This window comes from Notolabrus celidotus, chromosome 15 (assembly GCF_009762535.1).
Source record: "Notolabrus celidotus isolate fNotCel1 chromosome 15, fNotCel1.pri, whole genome shotgun sequence".
NCBI lineage: Eukaryota > Metazoa > Chordata > Actinopteri > Labriformes > Labridae > Notolabrus > Notolabrus celidotus.
Genome location: NC_048286.1, coordinates 17,095,261 through 17,123,155, shown reverse-complemented (window position 1 = coordinate 17,123,155; position 27,895 = coordinate 17,095,261). Strand labels below are relative to the sequence as shown.

The 27,895-nt window shown below is 41.1% G+C and overlaps 1 protein-coding gene and 2 non-coding genes across 10 annotated transcripts; all 3 read left to right on the top strand.

The window, feature by feature from the left end:
- Nucleotides 1–1,244: 1,244 nt before the first annotated feature.
- On the top strand, nucleotides 1,245–27,742 carry eif4g1a (eukaryotic translation initiation factor 4 gamma, 1a). 8 transcript variants are annotated; one of them, XM_034702313.1, is made up of 33 exons: nucleotides 1,343–1,814; nucleotides 3,569–3,696; nucleotides 3,779–3,865; nucleotides 4,103–4,135; nucleotides 4,885–4,905; nucleotides 5,218–5,397; nucleotides 6,569–6,668; nucleotides 7,566–7,676; nucleotides 8,347–8,498; nucleotides 8,748–8,840; nucleotides 10,210–10,285; nucleotides 10,376–11,299; nucleotides 11,395–11,483; nucleotides 11,618–11,804; nucleotides 12,106–12,239; nucleotides 12,461–12,580; nucleotides 13,176–13,610; nucleotides 13,851–13,997; nucleotides 14,117–14,353; nucleotides 14,563–14,667; nucleotides 14,772–15,047; nucleotides 16,246–16,363; nucleotides 16,449–16,551; nucleotides 16,896–17,269; nucleotides 17,403–17,524; nucleotides 17,673–17,845; nucleotides 17,978–18,103; nucleotides 20,126–20,207; nucleotides 20,322–20,420; nucleotides 21,108–21,251; nucleotides 21,368–21,449; nucleotides 21,883–22,023; nucleotides 26,307–27,742. In XM_034702313.1, the coding sequence occupies exons 2-33, from the start codon at nucleotides 3,622–3,624 to the stop codon at nucleotides 26,486–26,488; spliced, it is 5,328 nt and encodes a 1,775-aa protein (XP_034558204.1). In that variant the 5' UTR covers nucleotides 1,343–1,814; nucleotides 3,569–3,621; the 3' UTR covers nucleotides 26,489–27,742. The 8 variants fall into 8 exon arrangements, with proteins under 8 accessions (XP_034558209.1, XP_034558208.1, XP_034558204.1 ...); XM_034702312.1 differs by having other exon boundaries at nucleotides 11,612–11,804; XM_034702314.1 differs by lacking the exon at nucleotides 4,885–4,905 and having other exon boundaries at nucleotides 11,612–11,804.
- On the top strand, nucleotides 13,655–13,730 carry LOC117827440. Its single transcript, XR_004634215.1, has one exon. It is a non-coding gene; the product is annotated as a small nucleolar RNA SNORD66 (small nucleolar RNA).
- LOC117827439 lies at nucleotides 14,416–14,491 on the top strand. The gene has a single exon (XR_004634214.1). It is a non-coding gene; the product is annotated as a small nucleolar RNA SNORD66 (small nucleolar RNA).
- Nucleotides 27,743–27,895: the final 153 nt, after the last annotated feature.

Here is a 27,895-nt window from a genome sequence, read left to right as displayed (position 1 = left end):
TAATCACATTGGAAACTTCTTGGAATTATTATAATTAAGAAGTATTAAGAAAATATCAATAAATCAATCAGACTTTATTTATAAAGCGCTTTTCATACAATGACATTGTAACACAAAGCACTGTACATAAAAACAACCAAAATAGAATAAATTAAGAAAAAGATCACACCCAAAGCCCCGACTCCAAACCAACCCCACAATCCTAAGGTTAAGAACACAATATGCAACGATAGTAATAAAAACAATAAAAATAAAATAAATAAATAAAATAAAAAAGAAGTTGCTGAACGAACTGAGGAAACGCTCTCATGATATCTCAATGAGGAAACACTGGAGGTAAAATAAGATGTTAAAACTCAAAACAGGAAATTAAAATCACCAAAGTAAAATACATTTCTACGATAATAAAACACTAAAATATCCAACCATTAAAAGAACATAAGATGCTATACTTAGAATAAATAAATAAGTACATAAATAAATAAAGTAGAATAAAAGTGACTAAATTTGAAAAAGATAATAAATAAATAAATAAAACTATTAAGAATAAAAATAAAACTTAGTTAAAAGCAAGACTAAAAAGGTAGGTCTTGAGTTTGCCTTTAACAATATTTATGCTCTGGCCAGCCCTCAGATCTTCAGGTAGGGTGTTCCACAGGCGTGGGCCATGATAATAAAAAGCTGCCTCAGCGTGGGTCTTAGTTTTTACATTTGGTACCATTAAAAGTCCACTACCTGGAGACCTGAGGGTTCTCACTGGCTCATATGATAAAAGCAAATCTGATAAATAAGAAGGGCCAAGACCATTAATATATTTAAAATCCAATAAAATAATCTTAAAATCTATTCTAAAAGATACTGGAAGCCAATGCAGAGACTTTAAAATTGGTATATTAGGCCAAAAATCCATGCAAATATAAGTGTTGTGTGTAACATGGTTAATGATGTGCTTTTGAGAGTCAACTGAAAAGAATAGGCCTTTTAAAGATTTTCTGAAATTTCTGACATGAATGTTTCATGCTTGTTTGAGATAATAAGATACGATATTGCTTTATTGATTTATTGGGGTGAAATTCAGTTGTTGCAGCAACCCAGACATAAGTGAAATCAAGAACAGTTCAAATTAGTAAAACAAAATAAGTACAAATAAAAAAAGATAAATAAAGATATAATATAATTTAAATATATACAATGTTACAAATGGAATTTAGATCAATACAAATGTTAAAAATTGATTAAATAGAAGTAATTACATGCAGTATTAATGTCCTGCATTCAACATCTAAACGCCTTAGGATTGCAGTAGAGCTCAGCTCCTGTATCACATGATCAAGGAGACGGCTTCACATTTTGATTTTCCCGGAAGTTGCCCATGCGACTCTGAGGCGCACCGGCTCCATAGAGCAGAAACATCGCATTATGGCCTCTCTCTGAGCCGACTGATGCGACAGCTGTGTACTCACCTTACCGGCAATCCGTCACCATCGACGCCTTGATCATGGACCTCCGGTCCAGAGGCTTTTTTCGGGGCCATCGGAGTTGTCAGTAGAACTCCAAAAGTACTATATTATTTGATTTTGAGCACTGTCACTTTTGCATGCCCGGGGATTTAAACCGAAGTGACAGAAGTAGCACTCACCCCATCTGCCGGTCAGCTAACAAGCTAGCTCACTAAGTCAGTAGCCAAGAAGGGCATCACTTTTTTGGAGTAAAGGACAAGGAAACTACAACACCACTTTCTACTGTAACAGAAGACTGATCAGAGGCCGATTCCCCGTGTTCTCACTCTGCAACATATTCACTATCGATTCCTGGTAAGATTTTAACAAACTGACGGCGGTAGCTAGCTTAAGTCCACCCGAGCCTGGCTTCATGTTTGTCGAAGGCACACAGGCGGCTAATGTTAGCTTACTTCAACAGGCCCAGCCGGCTGTCAGTCCACACACGGGGAGAGCTAGCCAGCTAATCCTGGCCAGTACACGATAACCTACAAAAACAAAATCTACTTGAGTACATAAAACTATCTTAAACGTGTTTGTTTGATGAATCTTGATGCATCATTAGAGCTGCCTATCCAAAGCGACCCTGATGTTGGCTGAAATGACAGCCCGGGTTTCTGTCTCTCGTGGCTAATCTTCATTCGGTCAACATCGTCGGCTTCATGAGGTTACTCCAGGCACCCTTGACGCTTTATGTGTGCTTATTTCAAAACACATTTTAATCACTTTTTTTTAGCCAAGTCCTTGAAGTAACCAGAATAGCACTTAAATCCATATAATGTGCCTTGCTCTCATACTGCAGGTGGACATGAAGTGTCAGGTTAATTATTGGGCCTGTAGTAGAATACAGATAGGGCAGGGCTACACCGCTAACATTAACCAACAATAGCTCAAGTGTAACCTAAAGGATGTCAAGTGTTGCAACATCATGTCGAATAACTGCATAAAAAAGCAGTCGTCTGGCATCCATCATTGAACAAATCGTCCTTACACCTATTAAAGCTCTCAAAGTGAGCGTTGTGTTGGTTAAGGTTAAATGTGGATCAGCCACGTCGCGTATTTAATGTATGATAGTGGGACACGTAACGCTAGCCGGCTAACGTGTTCACCTTCTCCGGCCGCTAGCAGGCCACTGCAGTGCCTTCCTTCATATTACTAAGCTCTAACACAATGAAAAACGCTCCTACATTCCCATATGTATTAAAGATCACCAGTTCTGTTTGCCCTCTCTGTCGCCTAAGCCATATGTTAGCCTTTTACATGGATGCTCTGTCTGAAAGAAGCATGGCACTAGCTAGCGGCTAACCATAGTTCCCTGTGTCAGCAGGTGGATGTTGTATGACACGTCTGCTTGTAGTGCCTTGTTATTTCATGTTTCTATTCAGCATGCTTTTGATATTCCTGCATCCACTCAACCACTACCAAGTTATCTTTATAGGAAAACTGCAGTCAGTTTTGAGATTGATGTTAGCTGAATTCTGAATGGATCATCTGCACATGTAGCCAGCACAAGCAGGGGGCATTGAAGCCACTGTTAACAGACTAGAGTGAATGAACTTTGACCTGAGGTATCCATTTTCTACATTCACTCATTACTTGGACCTATCCAAGCGATGTTGTGGCATTCATAAGTTTAAATCAAATCTCCAGAATTTCGTATTTGATGCTCATATAGCCTCGGATGTATCTTCCATGCTGTATAATAAAGTCATGATCATTAGTAATATGTTTTTCTTATTAAATAGCCAAAGACAAATCAGTCAATTTTTTGTTGTAATTTAGACTTGAATCATAAAAAATACATATGCATTTGCAAGTGAACTACATTGTGAGCACTGGTGATGTTATCATAGGCGAAACCACAGGCCACACCCTCCCTGCGTGGTTAGATGTTGCCACACTTAAACTTGAGTCCCCCTACATTGTTGTCTGGTATTTGAACCTTTTTGGCTGCAGTTATTCAGTCTCCATGAGATAGAATTTGAACTGAAAGGAATCTTAATGAATGTCATTCAAACATGGCTGTTCTTGTTATTTTTTTAAATATATTTTTCTCCTCTCTTCCTCAGCAAAGGTTGGCAACACAACGCCACCCTAATGCAGAACCATAAAAGAACGTGAAATGAACAAACCACCACAGCCTATAACGGGACCCACCTCTGTCCCAAACCCTGCCCCATCCCCTGGACTAACACAGGTGAGGACAACTAAACTTCTTTAAGTGTAAGATTTTCATGTTGAATTATGGATATGAATAATATTCCTTCTCTCCTCTTTAGGCTGCCTACGCCCCTGGACAGCCCCCCTCTCTTGTTTTTGCCACCCCTCCTCCTCCACAAATGAACTCTGCACCACAGCCAAGACAGGTACTGATATGAGGACGCTTCTTTTGGGAGCCTTCTGTGTTCAGGCGTAATACTATTTATTGCTGTGTGTAGATACCCTCTCTTTCCTACTCTATCACAAAGATTTCCGACATGGCTTCCTCTGCTTAAAGGCTTTGGCTTGTTCTGTGTGTGCCTGTGAGTGTTGTAGCCTAAATGCAGTCTTTCTTCTAGACTGTCAATCTTGACTTCTTTCCTCTCTCTCTGCTGTCCTCCCAGTTTGCTGCAGGCCCCCGTACTTTACACCAACAGGTACTAACACCTCTCACTGTTCCTTACATCCCCTCCGTCTCCTTTGTGTAATGCATGCTATCAGTTCTAAATGTTGGAGCATTGGTTGAGAATGATATAGTTGAGAGCCAGAAAAGTTGAGTTCTAGATCTGCTTTTAAAAATGTATCTTTCTCAATAGTAAGTTGTAAGGTCACATTGATATAAAAGTTGAATTATTTATTTATTTAACGTGGTCCTGCACATACCCACATTACATTCAGATATGTCTCTGCATTTACAAGACAGTGTCCCGAACATACTTTTATATTGACAAAAGAAAAGGTAGTCGTTACTTCTTTTTTTTAGTCTTTTGTTTTCAAGTTCAAATGAGAACAATCATTTTGTTCCACCTTTAAGTAACTTACTTACCTAGGCACTGATGGTCCCTGAATCAAGGTCAGCTAAAAGTGAAATATTTATGACGGTTGATTTTCAGAATCTGCTTCATTCCTACTTTTTTCCTGTGCATCTGAAGACTATACAAGTATTCTTTAACCACTCATAACTGGGACCAGGAGGACAGCAGGGCACCCTAATTCTACAAAGTGGCATGTGCAGCCATAGTTTTCCAATTTTATTGTTCATGGCTGAGAGATACTTTTCTGCTGCTTCTCATGCGCTTCCTTCTTACACCTTGTATTCTCAATCTGCCACGTTGTCTCATATCCACATTTTCACCTTAATCTCACTCCCTCTCTTGCTTTCTGCTCATGTGTTGCGCGGCTGAAGGGTGGATACAGAGCATTACAGGTAACGGCTTCTCTCTTCGTCCCTGCCTTAAACTCGGCTAACCTCAGTCTAGCAGGGAGACACGACAATCAGTACGATTGAAAGTCAGTGTAACCCAAGAACATAACTTGCTGTACATATTGGCAGTTGCTGTGAGTACATTGTCACCAGCTGAGGTTAGGGTGTGCTGAACGTAAACATATGCAAAACATTTGAACATATAAGATAGGGCTTTAACCATCAAGACATAAAATGTACACATGGTAGAACAGGTTTACGTGTGCAATGATACACTTTTCACCCCCCTCGTGTTTTTCCTCATCTGTTCTCCAGAATTACTATCAGGCCCGACCGACCATGGCCACCAGTGCTCCAAGGGTACAAACAAGTAGTGGGCCACGGCCCGTCGGACCTACTCACGTATACCCGTCAAGCTCCCAGATGATGATGATTTCCCAGCAGCAACTGTCTTTTGCTGGCTCTCCTCAGAGCTACTTCATCCCCTCTGGACAGGTTGGTCCACATGAGTAACCGTCACTTTGTTATAATTTCACAGCTGATCTACTAGGGCTGTCAAAATTGCTCCAAAATGATGTTCCAATATACCCTCTAAAAAAACCCGTAGGTTCAAACCACATTATGTCAATAACAGGTGGACAAACTAATACAAGGAGACATAACTACTTGTATAGGTATTTTTATTTCAGATTTAACATGCCTAAGACATACCTACACATTACAAAACAAGTTAATGACCTATACCGTAACACTTTTAAGACCGTAGACCTCTCGCTCACTGATTGTCGGGCTCTTTTAGTCCACTGTCAGTGTAGGGTCTTAGGCCTGACAGGTTATTTGCCATAAACACAAGACGGTCCACATGTGAAGAGGATCTCTTTTTATTCATTATATTCCCAGCGGAGTAAAAAGACACGTTCAGAGCACACTGAGGATCCGGGGACGGAAAGATTTCTCTGATTCACGCTGTGCATGTGCGACTCCTGTGACCTGTCCCTGACCCGTCATGCAGTGAGCCCACTCGCAAAGCAGCTGATGATGTGTTTTTTTTTTCCACAGTCGAATATTAATTTTCACAATCGAAACTCCGTTTTTTTTTTAAATATTCAAATCTATATTTGAGTTTAGAATATTCGTTGACAGCCCTATTATCTACCCAACAACCCGAGTGCTTGCCCTTCATGTACTGCCCAAAGTACAAGACATTAGTTGTTGTAGATACTGAGCATTGCATTATGGGTTGTTTGTTGCCTTTTATGTGGCTTTGCAAGCAACTGTCTTGATGTCGTTTGTGGTTTGCTTTCTGTTTTCTAGACCTGGGATTTTTTCTATGATTCTCAGCCAACAGAGTTTGACAAGTAAAATTAATTTGACGGCATCTCCCAATAAACTGACCTCCAGGAATTATATGCGTAGCTGCATGTTGGGATGGTGAGCTAAAAATACCACAGCCAGAGAAAATGATTCTGGCTAATTGGGGTAAAGATTAAAGAAGAAGAAACTGAAACAAAAGTGAGGTGTTCATTTATGAGGGAAAGAGAGTCATCTTATGTGCGACAATCCAGTGCATTACAGTTAAGGTGGCAAGATCAACAAACCTCTCTCAACACAATTGTTCCATCCATTCCTTTGTTGTTGTTTCTCACTCTTTATGTTGTTTCTGCAGTACCGGGCCCCATATATGCCTCCCACTCAGCAGTATCCTGTTACCAGCGGTACAGCAGGCTTCTATCCTGGAACTAGCCCTGCTGAATACTCTGCTTATGGTAAGGGGGTTTAGCCAAAAACCAACAACAACCAAGCACAACCATTACCATGAAGGTTATGATTTAAAAGAGATGACAGAAGCACAGGTTTTACAGATATTTGTCAATGAAACATACAGGCTTGTTTCTTAACAGTCGCTCGCCTCTTTGCCAGTATGGTGTTGCTAGTTGTGTTGTGGTTTTGCTTGGCTTGTTGGTGTGTTTTACGTGTTTTGTACACTGTGAACTGCCAGTTGCACGTGGTCTGGCTGGATTCTGCTTTGGCCTGTGTTCTTTCTATCTGCAGTCTCACCTGACGCTGCCTTTTGGGTTCCATGAAATGACTGTGAAGCTGGAATTTTATTCTTATGTTGGGTTCATGTTTAAAGATTAATTTTAGGGTGAGATTGAACCCAAGGAGGGATGTAACCAGACTATGGAGCTACGAATGAAGGTTCAGGAGGAGAAAAAAAAAACTCAGACAAGGAAGCGGACATTTTGAGTTTGGCTGCAACCTTACACACTTGTAATGTTTTTCTTTTACACTTCTTACCAGTGTGACTGCTGTAAATACTCATTGGCTAAAAATGCTCTATAGTCTCAAATTTGCTTTGCTTTTACAAACCACTGAGTCCAAAATGGTTCAGTGAACAAGATTTCAAACTTTGGAGGAGTACAAGTATGATTTTCTTTTTGTCACATGATAAAACTCAGCAAAACAAACAATGCAGCCGTCTAAACAATGATAAAAAAAAAAAGGTGAAGACATTGGTCATTTCATGGCATCTTTTTAACACCCTGCTCCCTCTGGACCCTCTCATTAACTCATTCTGCATCTGTCTCTTCCTGCCCTCTTCTCCTTCTTTCCTCCCTCTCCCGTCCCTCACTCCCTTCCTCTCGTTTGCTGCGTTGGTTCAGAGCCCTCTCTTGCTGCGAGGGAGAGGCGGGGTGGCGGGGGGAGAGGGGGCGGGCGAGAGAACGGCCGTCTCTCTCTCCACGGTGCTCCACTCACCTCCCAGCGCTACCCTGGTGAGTAGTGTGTGTGTGCTTGTGTGTCGGCCAGCGGGCTTTAGTGGCAAAATTCTCTGTGGCACTTTCTGTCTCTGAAAGTGTTGAATGTGTTTTTTTTCTGCTCTGTGTTACTTACACATGCATACTTATATATGTGCAAACGATTCACAAATTGAAGGACACTCACTATCAATTAAAAATGATTCCATTACAACTATTTAAAAAGAATAATGAGGCAGTGACATTTACCGTAATGACTAAAGGCTTTTATTTTGAGAAAATAATAATCATAACCTGACACATCTTTAGTGCATACTGTCGGTGCAACAGGATCAGTCAGGTTGTCAGCAGCAGTGAACAACATATATTTTCCACATTTCACTCTGCTGTTTCCAGTTGGCTTTTAGCTTGAAGAAGAAAAACTACAAGTGGGGCTAATGAAAAGCTGTAAAGTCGGGATGCCTCTGCTAGCCCATTGAGTAGCACATCATTTATTAAAGCCAGATGCAAATCAAACTGGAGGCATTTCAAGAATACAAGATGTATTTTATGTGGTAGCAACGGAAGAAGTTATGAATTACATATTCGAGTTGATATAAATATAAGTGTATAGTAACCGTAAAGCTGCATTACGTGCTTAAAGTGTTGCTTTGCATTAATACTGGTTTATTTCTTTCTCACCTTCCAGCCGGGGCGTACTATCCAGCTCCGCCGCAGTACTCTCCGTCTGTCCAGCCTCCACAGGTCATGATCAACCCCGCACAGCAGCAGCAACAAGCCCCGCCTCCTCAACAACCGCCGGCACAGGCACAAGGCCCACCAAAGAGGGAACGCAAACCGGTAGTGTGTTCAGACAAAAGGGCTGCACACCTCTCATCTGAGGTCAAAAAAAAAAAAAAAAACCTGAATGGGCAGAAGTGTTTTGTCTGATCAATGTGGAACGTTCTCTTTTACCTGAAAGTAACAATAGTGTTTGTTAGGATGGGTGGCGACTCTAGAGTAGCAGTGAAAGGATTTTTTTCATGCTGTTTGTATTTTTGTTTCATATTTTGTGGAAACTGAACTAATGTGCATCTTGTTCTGTTTTAGATAAGAATACGAGACCCTAACCAGGGCGGGCGCGATATCACAGAAGAGATCATGTCAGGTGGAAGGTCTACCACTACGCCGACTCCCCCACAGGTGAGGAGGGATTTTGGAAGGGTGATCTCTATTGGCTGGTTTGAATTCTGATCTTAAGCTCTAAGTATGTAGTGCAGAAGGTTTTAGTCATCATATTTCTGATTGTAAGTGCTGAGCACTAATCTGGGATGAACATAGTTTTTCCACTTTTAGATATCTAATTTGTTTTTGGTAAGTCTTTACGGGCGTAAGGTACTGCAAGTGTTGAATGAATTGAATAAATTCAATATAACGTTTTAACACACAGGAAGAAAACTGTTTTAAAATATTAGTAAGGTATTACAAACAAGTATTAAAAAAAACGCCTACTACCCTAGTAGCTCTTCCCACAGGCAAGGCATGTTAATGATATAGCACATTTCAGCAACAAGGCAAATTCAACAGCAATTCACTTAGTTTCACACAAGACTTCTAAAGAAAGTGCTTATGAGGGAGCATTTTAATTTATGATAACGAGCCATTAAAAGTCAGCCATTAAAATATAGAAGCTGAAGAGTAAAGTTACATTCAGTCCGTTCACTCTCTCCTATATTGTCTTACCTACTGCAGCTTTCACCATCCAATAGAGGCAAAAATCGCACAAAAAATCTTTAAAAATAACGACTGACATTTTGTTGATTTGTTTGAACAAAGGGCACATTGTTAGAGAAAACAATGCACCGCTCAGGAATTTTTTCATAGGCTCTGAACTTCTTTATTTGTCATAGAGGTGATTGTATGTTGTGACCTTTTTTTGTGTTAACACCTTATTATCGACACAGCAAAAATGTTGCGCAGAGTTTCAAATGTGCACTAATTCTTCTGAGCCACGATCATCATTTTTGGCTAGATTGCCTTAAAGCTGCTGTGAGGAACTTTTATTTTGTATCGATTCTGGTGCCCCCTTGTGGACAAAGTGATACCTCTTATCTCTGTCCTATACATGCAAAAGTAGTGTTTTCAACAAAAACCTCATCCTGTTGTCTTTTAACAGTTAACTTTATCAGGGAATGAGATTATTTTCCATGAAAACAGTCAAATAAAGGCTGTTTCTGAAGCGAGATGTCCATCATCTGGTCTGACACCGACCCCCTCAGGAAGGTTTCAGGCATTAAAAATGACAACAGAGAAGGTGTCAGTGTTGTTTCTGGTGGTCTTGTTTGCTATTGAAGGTCATAAAGAGGCATCTGTATCATTTTCAGTCTGTTTCTCAGCCAGTTCAGAACTCCTCACAGGGCCTTTAACTTACAAGGTTTCAGTTGGGTTGGAAAGTGCCTCAAATGGGCGACCCTGAATGAATGTTTTTGGAGATCATTGAATCATTTGTTCTTTTTAAAATGGTCCCAAATCGTCCAGTTAAAGAACACTACATGCATTTCTGTGACTGCAGGCTTCAGCTGATGGAAGTCCTGCACAGACCAATGGTGAAATTATTCAGCCTGTTACTACAACTCCTCCAAGAAGCGGTGAGTACATCCACTGTTTAGTTTTTAAGTAAAAAGGCAACATTTCTGCATTTTTCATATTGAGCTTAAATGTTTTGTTTCTTTGTCCAGATGAAAGTATGGAGGCTCCTTCTAGCGCCGACACCCCACCACCTCCTGCCACAGAAAACACGGAGCTGGAGACGGAGGCCACAGAGGAAATGGACGACCAGATTTCACCCCCTGCAGAGTTAGCTTCACAAACTGTAGCCCCTAGTGCTCCTACTGAGGTGCCATCCCCGTTGATAAAAGACCAGCAGTCTTCCTCTATTCTCCCTCCTGCAGAAGCACCTACTACCGCTCCTGTTGAGGGAGTAGATAAAGTCGATTCTAAAGTTGGTGACACAGTAGATGCTCCTGTCGTCCCTTCAGTACCACTAAAAGCACAAGAGGCACCTGCCAAAGTGGAGGAACCGCAGGCCAGCCCAGCTCCGGCTGAGAAGCCCTCAGACATGGAGGAAAAGAAAACGGATGAGGTGAAAAAAATTAAAATAGAAGAGCAGGTAGTCAGCGCTAAAGAGGAGCCCGCAGTTGAGGTTGATGAAACAGTTACTCCCGTCGACGAGGAGAAAACTGAGACAGCAACTAATGCAGTGACTGAAGTTTCTCAGCCTCCACCCGCTGAACAGGAGCCTGTTGCTCCACCGACCCAGAGTGAGGCCACAAGCTCCGCTGTTGCTCCTGAACCCTTACCTGCCCCAGAACCTGATACTAAAGCTGAACCCAAACCAGCTGAAAAGGCAGAGCCTCTTCTTTCCAACGGCCTTCCTCAGGAAGACGAAGACCTTTCTGAGGAAATGTATTTTTCAGACACTAAACCTGTGGAAAAGCCTGATGCTTCTGAATCTCAGGAACCCACACCTGTGGCTAAAACAGCAACGCCAGCCCAGGAGGCGGCAGAAGAGGAGACAGAGAAGAAAGAGGAAGAGGGCAAGGAAAAAAGTGAAGATGCCCCACCCACACCTGTCCCTGCAGAGGAATCTACTACTATGCAAGGTAAGATGGAGTTAATGCTCACCATCATTTATGGTTGTCATTGGTGTAGCGCTGGTCTTGAGTTTAGTTCTGATGTCTGTGCCTTTGTCTTTCAGCTGCTTTGTCTGTGCCAAAGAAGAAGAAGAACATGAAGGAGATCAACAAAAAGGGAACCATTGGAGACCTCCTGGATGCCTTCACAGAGGTGTGTATCAAACCAGACAACAACTAGACAAAGGTTTATGATGTGAAAGTGACTCTAGTTTTGTGTCTTTCTGGAATATTAAGAGGATAGTTAAACTCATTCTTCTCTGCCTGTTATGTTTACTGTAGGAGCAGGGTGCCAAACCTGCTGCTGCTGAACCCTCATCTACTCAGCCCGACCCTGTCCCTGTTGCTCCAGCTGAACCTCCCGCTGAGGTTGTAGATGAGACCTGGGAGGAGAAAGAGGACAAGCAGAACGCAGATCCGGAAAATTCTAAAGCCACACCTGAGCCAAGTGGACAGAAATACCAGTACAAAGAAGGTAAGCTGTGACTAAATGTGTACAGTTAGTCGTACAGTTTAGCAGTAGCAGGACTGCAGGTACCATTATTGTGCACACCTGTAAGGGATTTTAGGTGCAGAGGTATTATCACGTTTAAAATCAAGAAGTAGGCTAGTGAAAGTTCCTCTTTTAGAAACCTATCTGGTCCCTTGATAGTTAACAATTTCATGTCACAAAAGCAGAATAAGAGGGGCTTTTTCACACTTAATGGGAAACATTTCCCCATGTACCACATTACATTTAATCCTCATTCTCCCCATGTGACTCGCCCCTCTCTCAGAACAATGGAAGCCAATTGATCCAGAGGAGAAGAAGCGGTATGACAGGGAGTTCCTTCTGGGCTTCCAGTTTATCGGTGCCAGTATGCACAAACCTGAGGGCCTTCCTCTCATCAGTGATGTGGTCCTGGACAAGGTACGTTTAAGGTTTATGTCCTTTGGCTGTGTAGTCCAATAATGATGTCATTTGTGCGACATATTATGACAAACAAACAGATCATGAAATAGAAGGACAGTAATTTATCACAAACGTCAATAGGTTTTGATTATATTTATCATTCTTTGACTGCAGATTAGGAAACCTGACAAACTTCTTATACTGTCCTAAGGTCATGTTGCTTTCTTTTCTAATTACAGGCAAACAAGACTCCCCTGCGGCCTGTTGACCCAACGCGAATGATAAATGTTGGTCCAGATTTTACTCCCTCATATTTGGGGAACCTTGGGAGCAGGTCTGTGGGAGGACCGCGAGGCCCAGTGAGTGAATCCGTTCTCCTCTTACTGAGTTTATGAAAGAAAACTATTTATTTTTCTCTAGGTCATGCCGTGATGTTGGTAAGCTTTCAATTTAGTGAGTCCCTGTTTGTGACTTAAGTTTGTCAAAAAATCTGCACTTTTCCCCCAGAGCAAATGTTATTAGTAAACATTTGTTCGATGTCATATGCTTACAAATCTTCAGCAAGTTTGTTCATGTAACTCATGTCAACTTTATAACGTAATATCCTGGGATCAAGTTTTTATGTGTCTTAATTTTCGTGGAACACTGACCAGTAAAACTATTTTCAAACGGGTTGTGTACCCTCAACTTTGAAGCATCATTGGGTCGTCTTCCACATGAGTAAATATAGCACTGAACAGAGGCTACAAGATTTTTTGAAAGTGTTGTATTAGTTTCCTATTAACATCCATAGTGAGTGGACTACATCCATTTTGAAGCTGCAGAATTGCAAGATGCAGACCCAGCCACGTCACTGATCCTAAGATCAAATCAAACATACTGAATTTCTTTGTCTGTTGGAGAAGGTGTCCTGGGTAGCTCTTTAAAGAAATGCACTCCTCTCTCCCTTTTTAGCCTCCTGGGCCACGTCGATCCCAGCAGGGTCAGAGGAAAGAGCCAAGGAAAATCATCAGTAGCATGTCCCTCAGTGATGACGTGCAGCTCAACAAGGCTGAGAAGGCCTGGAAGCCCAGCGCGAAGAAGCCAGCTCGCAGCCGTGCCGGGGAGGAAGAAGAAGAAGGAGGAGGAGGAGGAGGAGGAGGAGGAGGCGGCGGAGGAGGAGGAGATGATCTCGAACAGGCCAAGACTCAGGAGCTGTTCAAGCGTCTGCGAAGTATACTCAACAAACTGACCCCTCAGAAGTTCCAGGAGCTGATGAAACAGGTGACAGATCTGGCGATAGACACAGAAGAGAGGCTGAAGGGAACCATCGACCTCATCTTTGAGAAGGCCATCTCGGAGCCCAACTTCTCTGTGGCCTATGCCAACATGTGCCGCTGCCTTATGGGGGTAAGTGGCATGGGGATGTCAGGATGTAGTGCTTCTATCATTTTCTCAAGTGATAACTTCTTTTATGAGCCAAGTGTCTGGGCCACCTAATGTTTGTGATGGTGTTGAGGAACTGATGGGTCAAACATTTTGTTGTTCGTTTTTCTGTTCAATATCTTTAGAATCAAGTTTATATTCTTTGCAATTGTTTTTGATTTTAAATGTGTAACATCAAACATTGTGATTCATTTTTTCCTTCAGTTGAAAGTCCCTACCACAGACAAGCCAGGAATAACTGTGAACTTTCGCAAACTGCTGCTCAACCGCTGCCAGAAAGAGTTTGAGAAGGACCAGGATGACGATGAGATCTTTGAGAGAAAGCAAAAAGAGTTGGAAGCTGCCAAGGAGGTATCACCTTTATTCTTTTACTGTCACTGCCTAGAATGATTTAATGTCTGCCCTTCATCAAGGGAAAGCTGACCATTTACCACGTTGCTAAGCACATACCCATCTGTATCTGCCCTCAGGGTGAAGAGCGAGAACGTTTGAGGGTGGAGCTGGAGGACTCTAAAGACAAGGCCCGCCGCCGCTCACTGGGAAACATAAAGTTCATAGGAGAGCTGTTCAAGCTGAAGATGTTGACGGAGGCCATCATGCACGATTGTGTCGTGAAACTACTGAAGAACCATGATGAAGAGTCTCTGGAGTGTCTCTGCAGGCTTCTCTCTACAATCGGGAAAGACTTGGACTTCGAGAAGGCCAAGGTTAGTGAGCATTCACACAAACTGATGGATCTTTGTTTTTCAAATAACCACACTTTATTTGTCTCTAGTGATAACTCTCTTCACGTGCCATGTGTCTGGGCCCCTGATTATTAGTGATGGGATTGAGGATCTGAGGGGACAGTCCCCCTTGATCAGTTACAATTTTTAGCTATCTCTTCTAAAAGTCTGTTTTTCTGTGTCCTTGTTAGCCTCGCATGGATCAGTATTTCAATCAGATGGACAAGATCATCAAAGAGAGAAAGACCTCATCCAGAATCCGCTTCATGCTGCAGGACGTCTTGGACCTCAGAAGGGTTAATATAAACTTATTCCCAACAAGATATTGCATTAACAGCCAAGAAGTGTGTACAGGAGTGCTAGCATTACTGCATTAGCTCAATGCATTTTTGATCCACAGAATACCTGGGTTCCTCGTAGAGGAGATTCGGGTCCTAAAACCATTGATCAGATTCACAAGGAGGCAGAGCTGGAGGAGCAAAAAGAGCAGATCAAAGTCCAGCAGCAGCTCCTGTCCAAGAAAGAGGGAGGAGGCAGGATGGGTGGAAACATGGGGGGCCGAGGCTCTCACACACCAGGCGGCAGGACCAGCCAGCCTCAAGATGAAGGGTGGAACACGGTGCCCATCTCCAAGAACAGACCCATTGATACCACACGTCTCAGCAAGATCACTAAGGTAACGTCACAGTCCAGCTCAAATATTTTAGTGACATATTAGATTTTTTTGTCTGGAAGCCTTGATGCCTGTTGAAGTCAAAGAGAATGTTTGGTTTATTTTTGTGAACAAGAAGTTCATTTAGAAATCACTGTTCAGTGTTTCCCCTACCATTATACTGGGGGGGCGGGGCGCCCCCCCAACAGTGGCCCCCGCCCCCCTTGGAAGTTCAGGTAATTTTATTTTCTATATAGCGCAAGATCACAGCAGAAGTAATTCAGGGTTACCTCTCTTATAGACCAGGTCTTAAACTTGTTCTTTTTGTAAACAGACTAAATATCCTTATGTTATTTATCTTATTTACATGACAGGATGTCATTATGCTCATCTGCACTCTGTATCCGCATGGCAGAGTTCGGCCCCGATGCGGGCACAGACACACAAACACGTGCGCTTACATACACACATCACAGCGCCATTATACGATAAATGTTCATCAACAACTCTGTTTTCAAGACGAAAACGAGACTATGACAAACCTCCATGCATCTGTCTCAGCTTCATTGATGATTTTTACCCCTGGTGTGCGTTAGTGACAAAGACACAACCGGGGGACGTCTGTTTAATATTTGATGTTTGACGTTGTTGCCGCTCTCACCGTAAAAAGCGCCGCCTCTACAGCTTGATTTAATCCAGTTAGGTGATACATTAGACACATTTAGTAAGTTTGGATCACCTCCTTGGCATCAAAGAGTGCCGTGAGGTGAATGCCTGTCAAAATGCCTGTCACTGCAGGTGCATTCAGGGACCGTCGTAAAAGGGCAATGCAGACATGTATTTTGCGTTAATGGCATTTTTGTTTGAATCAAGAGAATCAGATATAGTGGTCACATGAAGAATGTTTTCTTTTTACTTTTTTGCAGGCTAGATTATTTAACTTAAGATATTACAAAAGCAAAAGTGTTGGTAAAACCTTGATACAGATATCTGATCGACTACTATTTTATACAGTCTATGGATCGACTACATGAATTATTTTAAAGATAGATAGGTAGATAGGTAGATAGGTGGATAGATGGATAGATGGATAGATCTATCACCCCCCCCCCACCCCCACCCTAAGGCTGTAAACCTAGGGGAAACACTGCTGCTGATTGCACTACAGTACAAATTGATTCAGGCTTCAGATGAATGCAAAAGTATTTGTCTTTTCCTTCAGCCTGGTGCTCTGGACTTCAACAATCAGCTGTTGGCTCCAGGAGGAAAAGGCATGTGGGGCAGCTGGGGCAAAGGCAGCAGTGGAGGAACTGGAGCTAAACCAGCCAGTGGAGAGCCGGGTAAAGAGCTTCTTCAAACATGACGTAGTGATTCGAAGTTGCTTGTTAGTGGTCATTGTGTTAATCTGTCCTTCTCCATTTTTAGAGCCAGGTCGTCCAGCTACCAGCACCCTCAACCGCTTCTCAGCCCTGCAACAGTCTGGATCACAGCTGGCTTCATCTGACTCTGATCGGAGAGTTCCTCAGAGGTATTTTGTAGATGTGTTTTTCTTTTTGAACACAACGCTAGTGATGGTAATGAAACCAGTATACCACCCACCCCTATTCTGAGTTTCTCACCATTCAGATCCTCCACTGTTATTGTTGTACATTAATTCCTCACAGACAACACAGTGTCTAAAGAAGTCTTTTTTTGGAGCAGTAACATGTTTGTCATGGTCGTATTAGCACTCGTCAGAAATGGTATTTCTACACATCTGTTAACTGTCAGTCCTTTTTTCCCCCAAAAAATATATATAAAGGGGACTTTAACGTGTTCAATAAAAAGAACACTTTGATAACTTTGAACCTTTGTCTCACTTTTACCCTTCAGGTCGAGCTCTAGCCGCGAGCGTGGTGGAGACAGAGACCGGGGTGATCGCGACAGAGATCGGTATGAACGCTTTGAGGGACGGGAAGGGCGCGACGACAGGAGCAGCCAAAACCAAATCACCAAGAGGAGCTTCAGCAGAGAGTCGCAGGAGCGCGGCGGGAGGGGAGGAGAAAGCAGAGCCACAAATGAGCCTGTGCGCCGCGTTGCCAGCATGACCGACGATCGGGATCGGGGAAGCAGGGACAGAGGAAGTAAAGACAGAGGAAGCAGAGACCGAGGAAGCAGGGACAGAGGAAGCAGGGACAGAGGAAACAGAGACCAGGGAAGCAAAGATAGAGGAAGCCGTGACAGGGCTCCAAGCAAAGATCTTACAGGTAAAACATCATTACAGAGGACACGGGGTGGAAATGGATGTAAATGTTTAAAAGACTTGTTTGTTGCTTTGAGCTCTCTACAGGGATTGGAATGTAACCACTAAGATGAATAATGATTATCTTCTCTTTGCAGCTAAGCGTGAGAGCGCCCCCACTCCGCCTCCCTCTCTTCAGAAACCTTCCTTGACAGAGGAGGAGGTGGAGAAGAAAGCTAAAGCCATCGTTGAGGAGTACCTCCACATCAACGACCTGAAGGTACAAACATGAATCAGCAGCCTAGTCTCCCTCTCACAAAGTGAACTGCAGTTGAATGCACACATATCAGGCTTACCGGCAAACGCTTGAACTGTGAAAGCGCTATGATGACTCACATTGTCTGTTTCTTCTTCTTCTTGTGCTGTAGGAGGCGTTGCAGTGTGTGGCAGAACTCAACAGTGGCTCGCTGCTCTTTGTGTTTGTGCGGAACAGCGTGGAGAATACACTTGAGCGAAGCACAATTGCGAGAGAGCACTTGGGCCTGCTGCATCATCATCTTGTTAAGGCAGGGTCTTTGCCTCCAGCACAGTACTACAAAGGGTGAGCTTTTAGGGGCAGAATGAACATAATCATGTGTGGTTCCAACATCTGTGAAGTTTTAGTTTTGGAATATAATATTTTGCTCTTGACATTAGGTTAAAATAAGCTGTGTGTGTGTGTTTTGGATCGTAGGCTGGAGGAGATCCTGGAAGCAGCAGAAGACATGGCCATAGATATACCTCACATCTGGCTCTACCTGGCTGAACTCATCACCCCCATGCTCCATGAGGGAGGCATCCCTATGGGTCAGCTCTTCAGGTGAGCTGCAGTGCTGGAAATACACATTAATAATTTATCAAATAAAACTTAAGACAACTCCTTAGATTTGAAGTCTTTCAGAAATTAGTAAACTAAACACATTGCTCTTATTTATTTTTTATTTTTTTCAAACATAGCATTTCAGTATTTCTCGCAATGACTGAACAAGATGCAGCCGTAACAATAAATACATCGAGACAAAGAGTTTACACAAAGGCATCAAACTTAGGCAGTAGGATAACAGGCGCACATTTGTCAGTCTCTAACAAATGCTGCAGAAATTCTGGTATTCATTTCCATAATTACCTTACGTCTGTATACCTCTTTCAAATACTCTTGAAGATGAGTAGGACAATCATTTCTACCCTTTGTCTTGTTCTCAACTAGGGATGTTAACAATTAATTGAGTATTGATTAATTGATTTTTAAGAACGTACTCAAACACATTCTTTTCTTTCTATTTTCTATCACATGGAACAAACATCATGTGGTCTCATATTTGGTTAGCTATCAGGGAGGTGTCTTAAGTTTAAAGCATGTTTGGATGTGAATCAGCTGACTGAAGGTGTTGAGCACAGCGGAGACGCTCAGCTGCAGCTGAGTGACAGGTCTCCATGAGCGCTTTTTTTCTCCTCCGCCAGACTGATTCTGACCCAGTTACACTCGGCTGACACCTGACCACCTACTAGGGATGACCACAATTAATCGATTATCGATTAATTGATTGTTAAGAAATCACTCGAAACACATTTTTGTTATCAATTTTCCGTCCCGTGGAACAAACATCATGTGGTCTCATATTACACTCATCTATCAGGGAGGTGTTTTAAGTTTAAAGCATGTTTCGATGTGAATCAGCTGTTAAAGATGTTGCGCACAGCGGAAACGCTCAGCTGGCGGCTGCGGCTGCGCGTCAGGTCTCCACGTGCGCTTTTTAAAAGAGCATCAATACAAAACTGCTGCCAACAACAACACAGACACGAAGGTTCACAACTTTAAACAGGACATTTCCCACCTTTGGATACGAAGGCAACAGATTGGGGGGAAATTCAGATACACTATGTTTGCAGAGCAGCAACATCAGAGCGGTCTGAGCTTTTCTGCCGCCTGACTGATTCTGACCCGGTTGCGCTCCCGGCTGACACCTGATCAAATACACGTTTATTTTTATCAATAAGAACGAGTAGACAGAAAACTGGACACTGCGAGTCTGAAGTAATTTTCTGTTAGTAATCTCAGCCTTCACTTTATAAGATTATGTCCGCGTAGAATATTTTAATGAGCCTGATCGTTGATATTCTGCGTGTCAAACGTGTACCCGTATTCAATACACTCAGTTATTTGCATTTTGTTGCTGTAGAAAATACAATTTAGGGGGAAAACAACGTATTTGGCATTGTTTTTGACGTAAGAATAATAATGTTTTTTTTAATCAATTAATCGATAATTGATCGTTAACATTTCCAAAAATCGATCATGGAAAATACTTAAAATGTACATCCCTACCACCTACACATGCTTATTTTTCTCAATATGAACGAGTAGACAGAAAACTAGACACTGAGTCTAAAATATGTCTCTGTTCAGTTCTCCTGTTGCAGTAAGTCCACATGTTGAAGTCTGAGCCTTCACTCTATATGACCATGCGTCCGCAGAGATTATTTAATGGCCCGCGCCACACGTTGATATTCAGCGTATTTAACATTTTGAACACCTCAATACGATCCGTAGATATTTAATGCAGTCAGCTCTATACATTGTGTCGTGAAGGACAGTTTGACTTACGGGAAAACACGCATTTGGAATTATTTTTGACATGGGAAACGTTTTCTTTTTCTTAAAGGTATTAATCGATAATTGATCGTTAACATTTCCAAAGATCGATGACGGAAAATACTTCAAATTTAAATCCCTATTCTAGACAGCTAAATAACCGTGGTGTTACTTGCAGTTGTATTGCATGAACGCTTAGAAATGTAGTCGAAGTGTAAAGTCTAAATCTGGTGTTACTTGTGTTTGCAGGGAGATCTCGAAGCCTCTCGTGCCTCTGGGAATAGCTGGCGTGCTGCTGGTACAGATCCTCAAGATACTCTGCAAAGGAATGGTACATATCTTTTATATTATCTGTTACTCTCTGTTAACATGAATATAGTCTCTACATATGAGTTTTTATTGGATTGAATGTTGATGGATTTTTTTTTTTTTATATATCCATCAGACCCCGAAGAAGGTCGGCGCCATGTGGACAGAAGCCGCCCTCAGTTGGAGTGAATTCTTGCCCGAGGATGAAGACGTCAACAAGTTTGTGACCGATCAGGTCTGTGTGATGCAGTAAAGCAAGCAATAACTTAAATAAACACTAAGGTTGTGATGGTGGCATGAGAGTGGAGCATTTGATACGATTTTAAAGGGACATTTCCCAGATAATTAAAATGATTGAGTTAGTTACATAGAGGAACAGGGAAACAACAATAAGAGACGGAAAGCACACTTCATAGTGAAAACTTTTCAAGTATTCTCAGAGAAATCCAACACGACGATACTCGTCTGAAGTTTATAGAAATTCAAATGTTCATTTGTTCGCTTTACAAACACAAATGCGGACTGAATGGAAATACACACTAACTAATTAGGTGCTGTAGTCAACCCCAAAGCTCTGTTGAAGAATCACTAAGCAAGTATAAGCTTCTAGATATCTAACTAAAAAATGCAAAAGTGATTGAACAGACTCATAATATACCTGTGACAGATGCAAGATTTTTTTCCTTTTTTGTCATATAATTGTATTAATTGATAACTGTTGGGATGGTAGGATGATACGAATTTAAAATGCTTTTCAAACAACTTGCCCACCAATGCTTAAACACATTTCCTGGTTTTGATCTTTTTTTGGTTGTCTAGATTGAAAAGAAGACACGTACATAGAATTAAAAGCAAGAGACCCAAAAAATGTGTCGCTTACAAGAGCAACTTTAATGATCTTTGTGTCTTTTTTTGTTATCAGAAAGTAGAGTTCACCACTGGAGAGGAGGTGGAGTCAAAAGAAGAAGGTCAAAAAGATATCCTGAGCGGAGAGGAGCTCAGCAAACAGCTGGACAGACTTCTGCAGGACAAAGCCAACAACCAGCGGATCAGAGACTGGGTGGAGGTGAGAGACTGATCAGTTTTAAGCAGCAGATTCTCAATGTTAAGCTGTGCCATGGTCCTTACTCTTATTTAAAAGTTGCATCTCTAATTATTTTACCCCGTTTTCTCTAATTTTAGGCTAACATGGATGAAGAACAGAGTGCTTCCAACCAGTTTGTACGAGCACTGATGACATCAGTGTGCCAGGCTGGCATCATATGTAAGTATGATGATTATTATATTATTTTTACTCTATGCCTTTATTAGATAGGGCAGCTGAAGAGAGACAGGAAACATGGGGAGTAGAGAGTGAGGGAAGAAATTTAGGAAGTGGTAGTGGCCAGGAGTTGAACCGGCGACCACTGCAATGAGGACTATAGCCTTGTATGTGGGGCACTTAGAACGCTAGGCCACCAGCGCCCCAAGTATGATGAATTCAGCATGTTAAACATAACAGCTGTCTGTTTTTGACAGAAATCATCATTATCTGGTAGTCCTCACAGCATGAATTTTCCACGGGGGAAATTGTTCACTGTTCCTAACATACTTGATTTTCAAAGATGATTACAAGCACCCACCTCATGAGATACAACATAATGTGCCATAATAAAAACGCTTTATCTACAAGTCTGTTTTTTTCCTCATGGTTTCAGGTGACAACCCTTACAGAGTGGACGCAAAGCAGATAGGCCAGAGGGCCAGTCTGCTGCAGAGATACCTGCATGATGAGCAGAAGGAGCTTCAGGCCCTGTATGCTCTCCAGGCTCTGATGGTGCACATGGAACAGCCAGCAAGTGAGTGTCCAGCGTATAATCTGTCTGTAGTGCCAGCAGTAACAAGTCAGAGCTCAATGTACCGAGGCCGACCACAGAAAATACAAGTACCTACTATACAGCAGGCCTGCGACTTATTCCAAACAGGTTGTAGCTGGTCATGTTGTATTTGACTGTTAAGTTGGTATGCACTTAGTAGTTTTCTCATGTGTGGCCTTGTCACTTTGAGTGTGAAGCTGACAGAGAAGAAGCATTTTGAAGCATCTAGCCAAAAATTCTGTTAATTCAAGGATTTTCAGTTCCAGTAAGTCAATTTATTTCTTTACCGGGGCCTGTTTGTTTTTACAATCTTTATGTTTACCCTTGCTTTAGTTTCTTTATCATGTCTTGAAAGATCTCCTAAACTACATCTATAATAAGTGGCGTACATAATCCATCAGGGTTGCCGGTCACCACTAGGGGTCACCAAAGCGCCATGGAGGGATTTTTTTTGTCTTGGAAGAAAGTAAATGAAAGTATTCTTCAGAAAATGTAATTATTACTGAAGATATTGACTAAAAAAAAAAAAAAACAAGGGCTGGGCGATATAGACCAAAGATCATATCTGGATTTTTTTATTGTAATTGATTGTTGTTGCTGTGAAGAAATTTTGGATTTGATTTGATTTGAAAGTGTTTATTCCGACCATGTAAAAAAATAAATACAAATAAACAAAAAGACAAACCCAAAAGAAAAATAGGCAAACGTTACAAACATGCAAAAAAATCAAAACAAACCTGTTTAATCACTAATATGAATTATGTAAAATGTCCGAAAAGGAGAGGGAAGATGTACACTTATTAAATCCCACCCCTTCTCCATAATTCATTAGTAATTAATGATCAAGTAAGCGTCCCTTTTAAATAAAAATATATCCAATATTCATCTCTTTTTAAAGATTGTCCATACTCCCTTTTTTTTTTGTTTATACCTATACATACATACACATATACATACATATACACCCATACACATGTAAACATATGCACACACCCACATACAAACCTACATCCCCACTAATTCACAAGTATACATATAAAAACATACAGTTGTAATTTGACATTTCTATTACACCCACATACCTGTAAACAGTCAAAATACTGATAGAAGTAATCCATCACCCAGTGATTATCAAACCCCTTCTTCAGTCCTACACTTTGTGAAAATCATCTCCTTACACCTAACTTTAAAATTGCTTAAGGTAAGGCACTGCTTAAGCTCTGCCCTCAGACTGTTCCATAAATGACAAAATCAAAAATCAAGAGTCAAGAGTTTTAAGTCAAACCCACATTAACCAAATGCTAAATGTCACACAGGCACTTTTAATAGCCAGCTGCACATTTTCAACATGTGCATGAGAAATGAAATAAAAATGATCAAACTATTTGTTCATTCATAAAGTAGATAATAATCATATGACATACAAATGTTCCTATAATTTATAAATTACAGCTGACATGACTATAAACCCAGAAGTTGTACCTGTATACAGTTTGACAATTCCCCATTTAACCCTGACTCTTCAAACGGATTATCTTTTGGTCAAGAAGCATATTACTGTAAGAGTTCCTTACTGTAAATAACCTTTGAACTGAGCATCAGTCCTCACATCATTGCGCTCACCAATGTCCAGATGAAGTCTGTGACCCAAACATTACATCCTCCGCAACGCATTGAGTTGCACCACTTTGACAACATCACTCCTGTCATCCAGTTGGATGGGCAGAGCTTTCATCTTGTGAGGGCTTCACCTATTGTCTAGTGGGATTTTGCAGAAGTGTAGCTGGTATGGAGATGGCCTCTTTTCATCTCCCAGTCTACCATGAAATGTACTGTCACACTTACGTGGCTCACAGGTCTTTCTGGACCCATTATAGGCAGTCAGCGTAAAGTGAGACACTTCTGCAAGCCATGCTCCAAGGCTCATCCTGATTTGAGTGTTCATTTTTGGCAGTGCTTCTCTTGTGAAGTAATCAGGCGACCAGGCAACTGGTACCTTGCACTTTGTGACACTGTAGTTAATGATAGAAGAGGTTGGACCTGCAGCAACATTTTTGTTGCAACCTGTTTTCAGCGTTCTCTGCAGAATACATTATTCTGATGCACGTCTGAAATTTTTAACCTGAAGCATCTACAAATAATAGCCAGTATTTTTGTTTGTACCAACCAGCTCCTCTTTGGCAACGCTGCTCCCATCTCATAGGGAGTGAGCTGTGGGAGGGGTGGAAGTTTTGAGTTTCTGGTTAAAAAGAGAGAGAGAGAAATAAGTTAACTGGCAGCTTTACAGAACAATAATAATAATAATAACAATAATAATAACTATTTATATAGCCCCTTTAAAAACAGATTTTTACAACGTGCTTTGACAAACAAAGCGTTGTTCAATAGCAGAGTAAACAATTTGACAGACAGGGAGGAGAAAGTTTGATCAATGCAAAACAAAATTAAATGCAAGAGGTTAAAGGGAATACGCTTCAATTAAACAGTATGGAGTGGTGTGACAATGGACCAGTAAATCATTGTTGAGAGGTTTTTCAGAGTAAATAGATAAAATAAATACATAAATAAATAGAGAAGTAAATAAAAGCATTAATAGGGCAATAAAAAAGGTTTTCAGGGTAAAAGGACGACATCACATGGGGAAAATTAGAAAAAGTGCAAAGGATGAATTGAGAACATCAAAATAATAAAAGAAAAATAATGGTAATAAATTAAAACAATAAATAATCAAATAAAATAATCTAATAAAGTTTAAGACAATGAATTATTTGGATAAAAAATAAAATTAATAATAAAATAGAAGTAAAAGTGGTTAGAAAGATAAAGTCACATAAAAGCTAGTCTGTAAAAACCGGTCTTAAGAAGAGATTTAAAAGATGTCACTGACTCTGCGTGCCGTATCTCCTCAGGGAGGTCGTTCAAAAGTCGAGGAGCTCTGACAGAGAAAGCACGATCCCCTTTGGATTTGAGCCTCGACTTTGGAACGACCAAAAATGCTCCACCCGAGGATCTAAGGCCACGAGATGGCTCATAAGAAAAGAAAACAATATCAATATAGCATATTTTGCATCAAAATATCATTATAAACTATATTGTCTTACTCTGTGTCTCCTTCAAAAACACATCAGTATACCTTTAAAACTCCATAATATCGCCCAGCCCTACAAGGAAGAAGACCTCTGCAGTACAGCGATGTTTAGTCTTGTCTAAACAGTTTTTATAGCTTTCTGTTCTAATTCAGACAAAGCTAAGAATAAAGAAAGAACAATGGTGAAGGTTACTGATTCAAAAGAAGCCCAATTAGTATGTCTCATTACTAGAAAATGATGATCCTATGTTATTAAAAAGGAACTCAAGAATACTCAAGTTTAATGCATTTTCAGCCTGACATTCATCCAAATAGCTTGTTGTACAAATATCCTGCACTGTGTACTGTTAGTTACAGATAGTCAGTTATTAAGCTCTATGGATGTCAGGTTTTCAATATGTGATAAATGTTGCTTGGTCAGGTGTTGTGTTTACACCATGATTCAATAGGGGTTTCTAAAGGAATGTATTGAACTATGGTGTTTAAGGAGATTTAAAGCTACTTTTTCAACAGAGTACAACAGAGTACAGTACCAGGTGTTTTCCAGGGGGAAGCATCTGAACATTGTTATAAAGAACACAACAACATATAAATGAAAACTGCTGTGTGTTAGGCACATTTTTAAATACGGCATTATGGATACAAGCGAGAGCCACTGTACAGTTGGACACCGACCAGGGCTTCTGAGATCAATCCAACTGAGACTGTTTTAGAAAAGGCGATTTATTCCTGGAGGACAATGAGTGAATGGAGCCCTGAGAAAGAGTGAGAAAGATGTCTTTGTAAATCCACAGTGCCTTATTGGAGCTTGCCTTCAGACCGTCTTCAATGCTGACTCTCGGTGCTAATTGATATTTGAACACTTTGGACATAAACTGTTTATCAGTTGCAAGATAATGCAACTTTGTGCATTCATAAATGTCTGCATTATCTTAAAGGATGGGATGTTTGCTCAGAAAGCATCATAGAATTGTGTTGTATTAACACTAGCCTGCTGCACAAATTCAACAGCATGAGCTCATATTGACTGCAGGGCTGGACTATTGTAAGGCCTGTGTTATCAGTTCTCTCCTTCTGCAGCACTCTGTGGATGACTTAAACCCACTGCAGCAGAATGAGCAGCCTTTCATTCCTTCCAGTCACTCAGTATTGATCCCTCTGTATTGTGTCCTTGCAGACCTGCTGCGGATGTTCTTCGACGCCTTGTACGATGAGGACGTCATTAAAGAGGAGGCCTTCTACAAATGGGAGTCCAGCAAAGACCCTGCGGAGCAAACAGGCAAAGGTGTGGCCTTGAAATCAGTCACCGCCTTCTTCACCTGGCTCCGTGAGGCCGAGGAGGAGTCTGACAAGGAATAAATACATCATACTGAACTGAAAGCTGCTGCCCCCCTGTGGCAAGGCGGGGGCTGAGCAGGCGGCTGCTGAGATTCATGGACATTATTGCCAGAGGCAGACTCAAATCAATCCTCAATGAGGATAAATCTTTATTATGTTTCTTTTCTAAGAGGGATGGACTCAGAAAACAATCATTTCTCTCTACCCTCCCTCTCTTGCTTCCTCATTATTTCCCCACCTGCTTCTGACAGCAAGTGTCCTCGACAAATAAACTTGAAAACTGATTGAGCAGGATTGCTTGTTAACGAGGTGTGTAGTATGCCACATCACTACAAAAACCTTTTAATTTTTTATTTTGGTCACAATAACACAAAACCAACTGGCTGCTTTTTTATGGTTCTAGATAAATATGCCTATCATCTTATCTGATGTGCGAGAACAGAACGCAGGGTGTGTGGTGTTGTGGGTTCCCTGATACGTGGGTATCATTGTGTGTTAAATCCAAACTCAGCTCTTATGTCTTTGTCCCTTACTGGAGTGCACAGCATGACTGAAGTGTGTTTCTATTAATGATAACAGTGGATGAAATGTTGATAGACAATGTTCATGAACTAATCTTAATTCGATAGATGGAATTTTTAAAGCATAGGTCACCTAATTTCTCTCCCTGTTTCCCTGTCATGAACTCAAAGGTAGAAACAGGGAGGAGTCATGCTGACCGTTGATCCTGACTACTAGGGGGGTGGTCTTAATGCTTCCTCTAAGCCATCCTCTCCATCCCCAGTAGTGAACCACACTGACTGACTCTTCATCTTTACCTCTTCTATACTTAAACCTGAACTGTCGTAGAGGACACTTAATGACCCAATCACCGTTGAAACTTGAAATCTACAGAAAATTGACTTGATGAAATAGAGAAAGAAAAAAAAACACAGAAATGATCCGAAAGCCTTTTCTACTTTAAGTGGAAACTTATTTCAGGAGCGTTCTGTAAATATATAGTAATAATTACAAAAAACTTTTTTCTTCAGTTTTATTTTTCAGAAATGATAAATTGCTGATGTAATTGCAGTGTCCTTTTCCAACTGAAGCCGCAGTTGTCCAGATGCAGAGAGGTGCTTTAGATAATCCATTGATTATTATTATTAGTTGTATTGGAATTTTGTAAATATTTTTTTGCTTTCTTTATTTAAGAAATTATCGCTTCTTTTGCATCGGAAACTGGAAAGATGAGGTTACGGAGCATTGCAAATAAAGGACTTACTAAGTTGCTGAGCAGAGTTTTCCATTAGTGTGTCTGAAACGTGTCTGAGATGGTGAGTTCTTTATTTTTATTAAAACTGGACAAGTATTAGGGTATGGGGTTATGATCATAATGTCACTGATCCACATTAAATGTTGGTTCCAAATACATTAAAACATAAAAAG

Coding starts and splice junctions, on each gene's coding strand:
- eif4g1a (XM_034702312.1), top strand. CDS start 3,622: ATGAACAAACCACCACAGCCTATAACGGGACCCACCTCTGTCCCAAAC. Junction 4,136..4,884: donor CCCGTACTTTACACCAACAG/GTACTAACACCT, acceptor GCGCGGCTGAAG/GGTGGATACAGAGCATTACA. Junction 17,846..17,977: donor CCAGCACAGTACTACAAAGG/GTGAGCTTTTAG, acceptor TTTGGATCGTAG/GCTGGAGGAGATCCTGGAAG.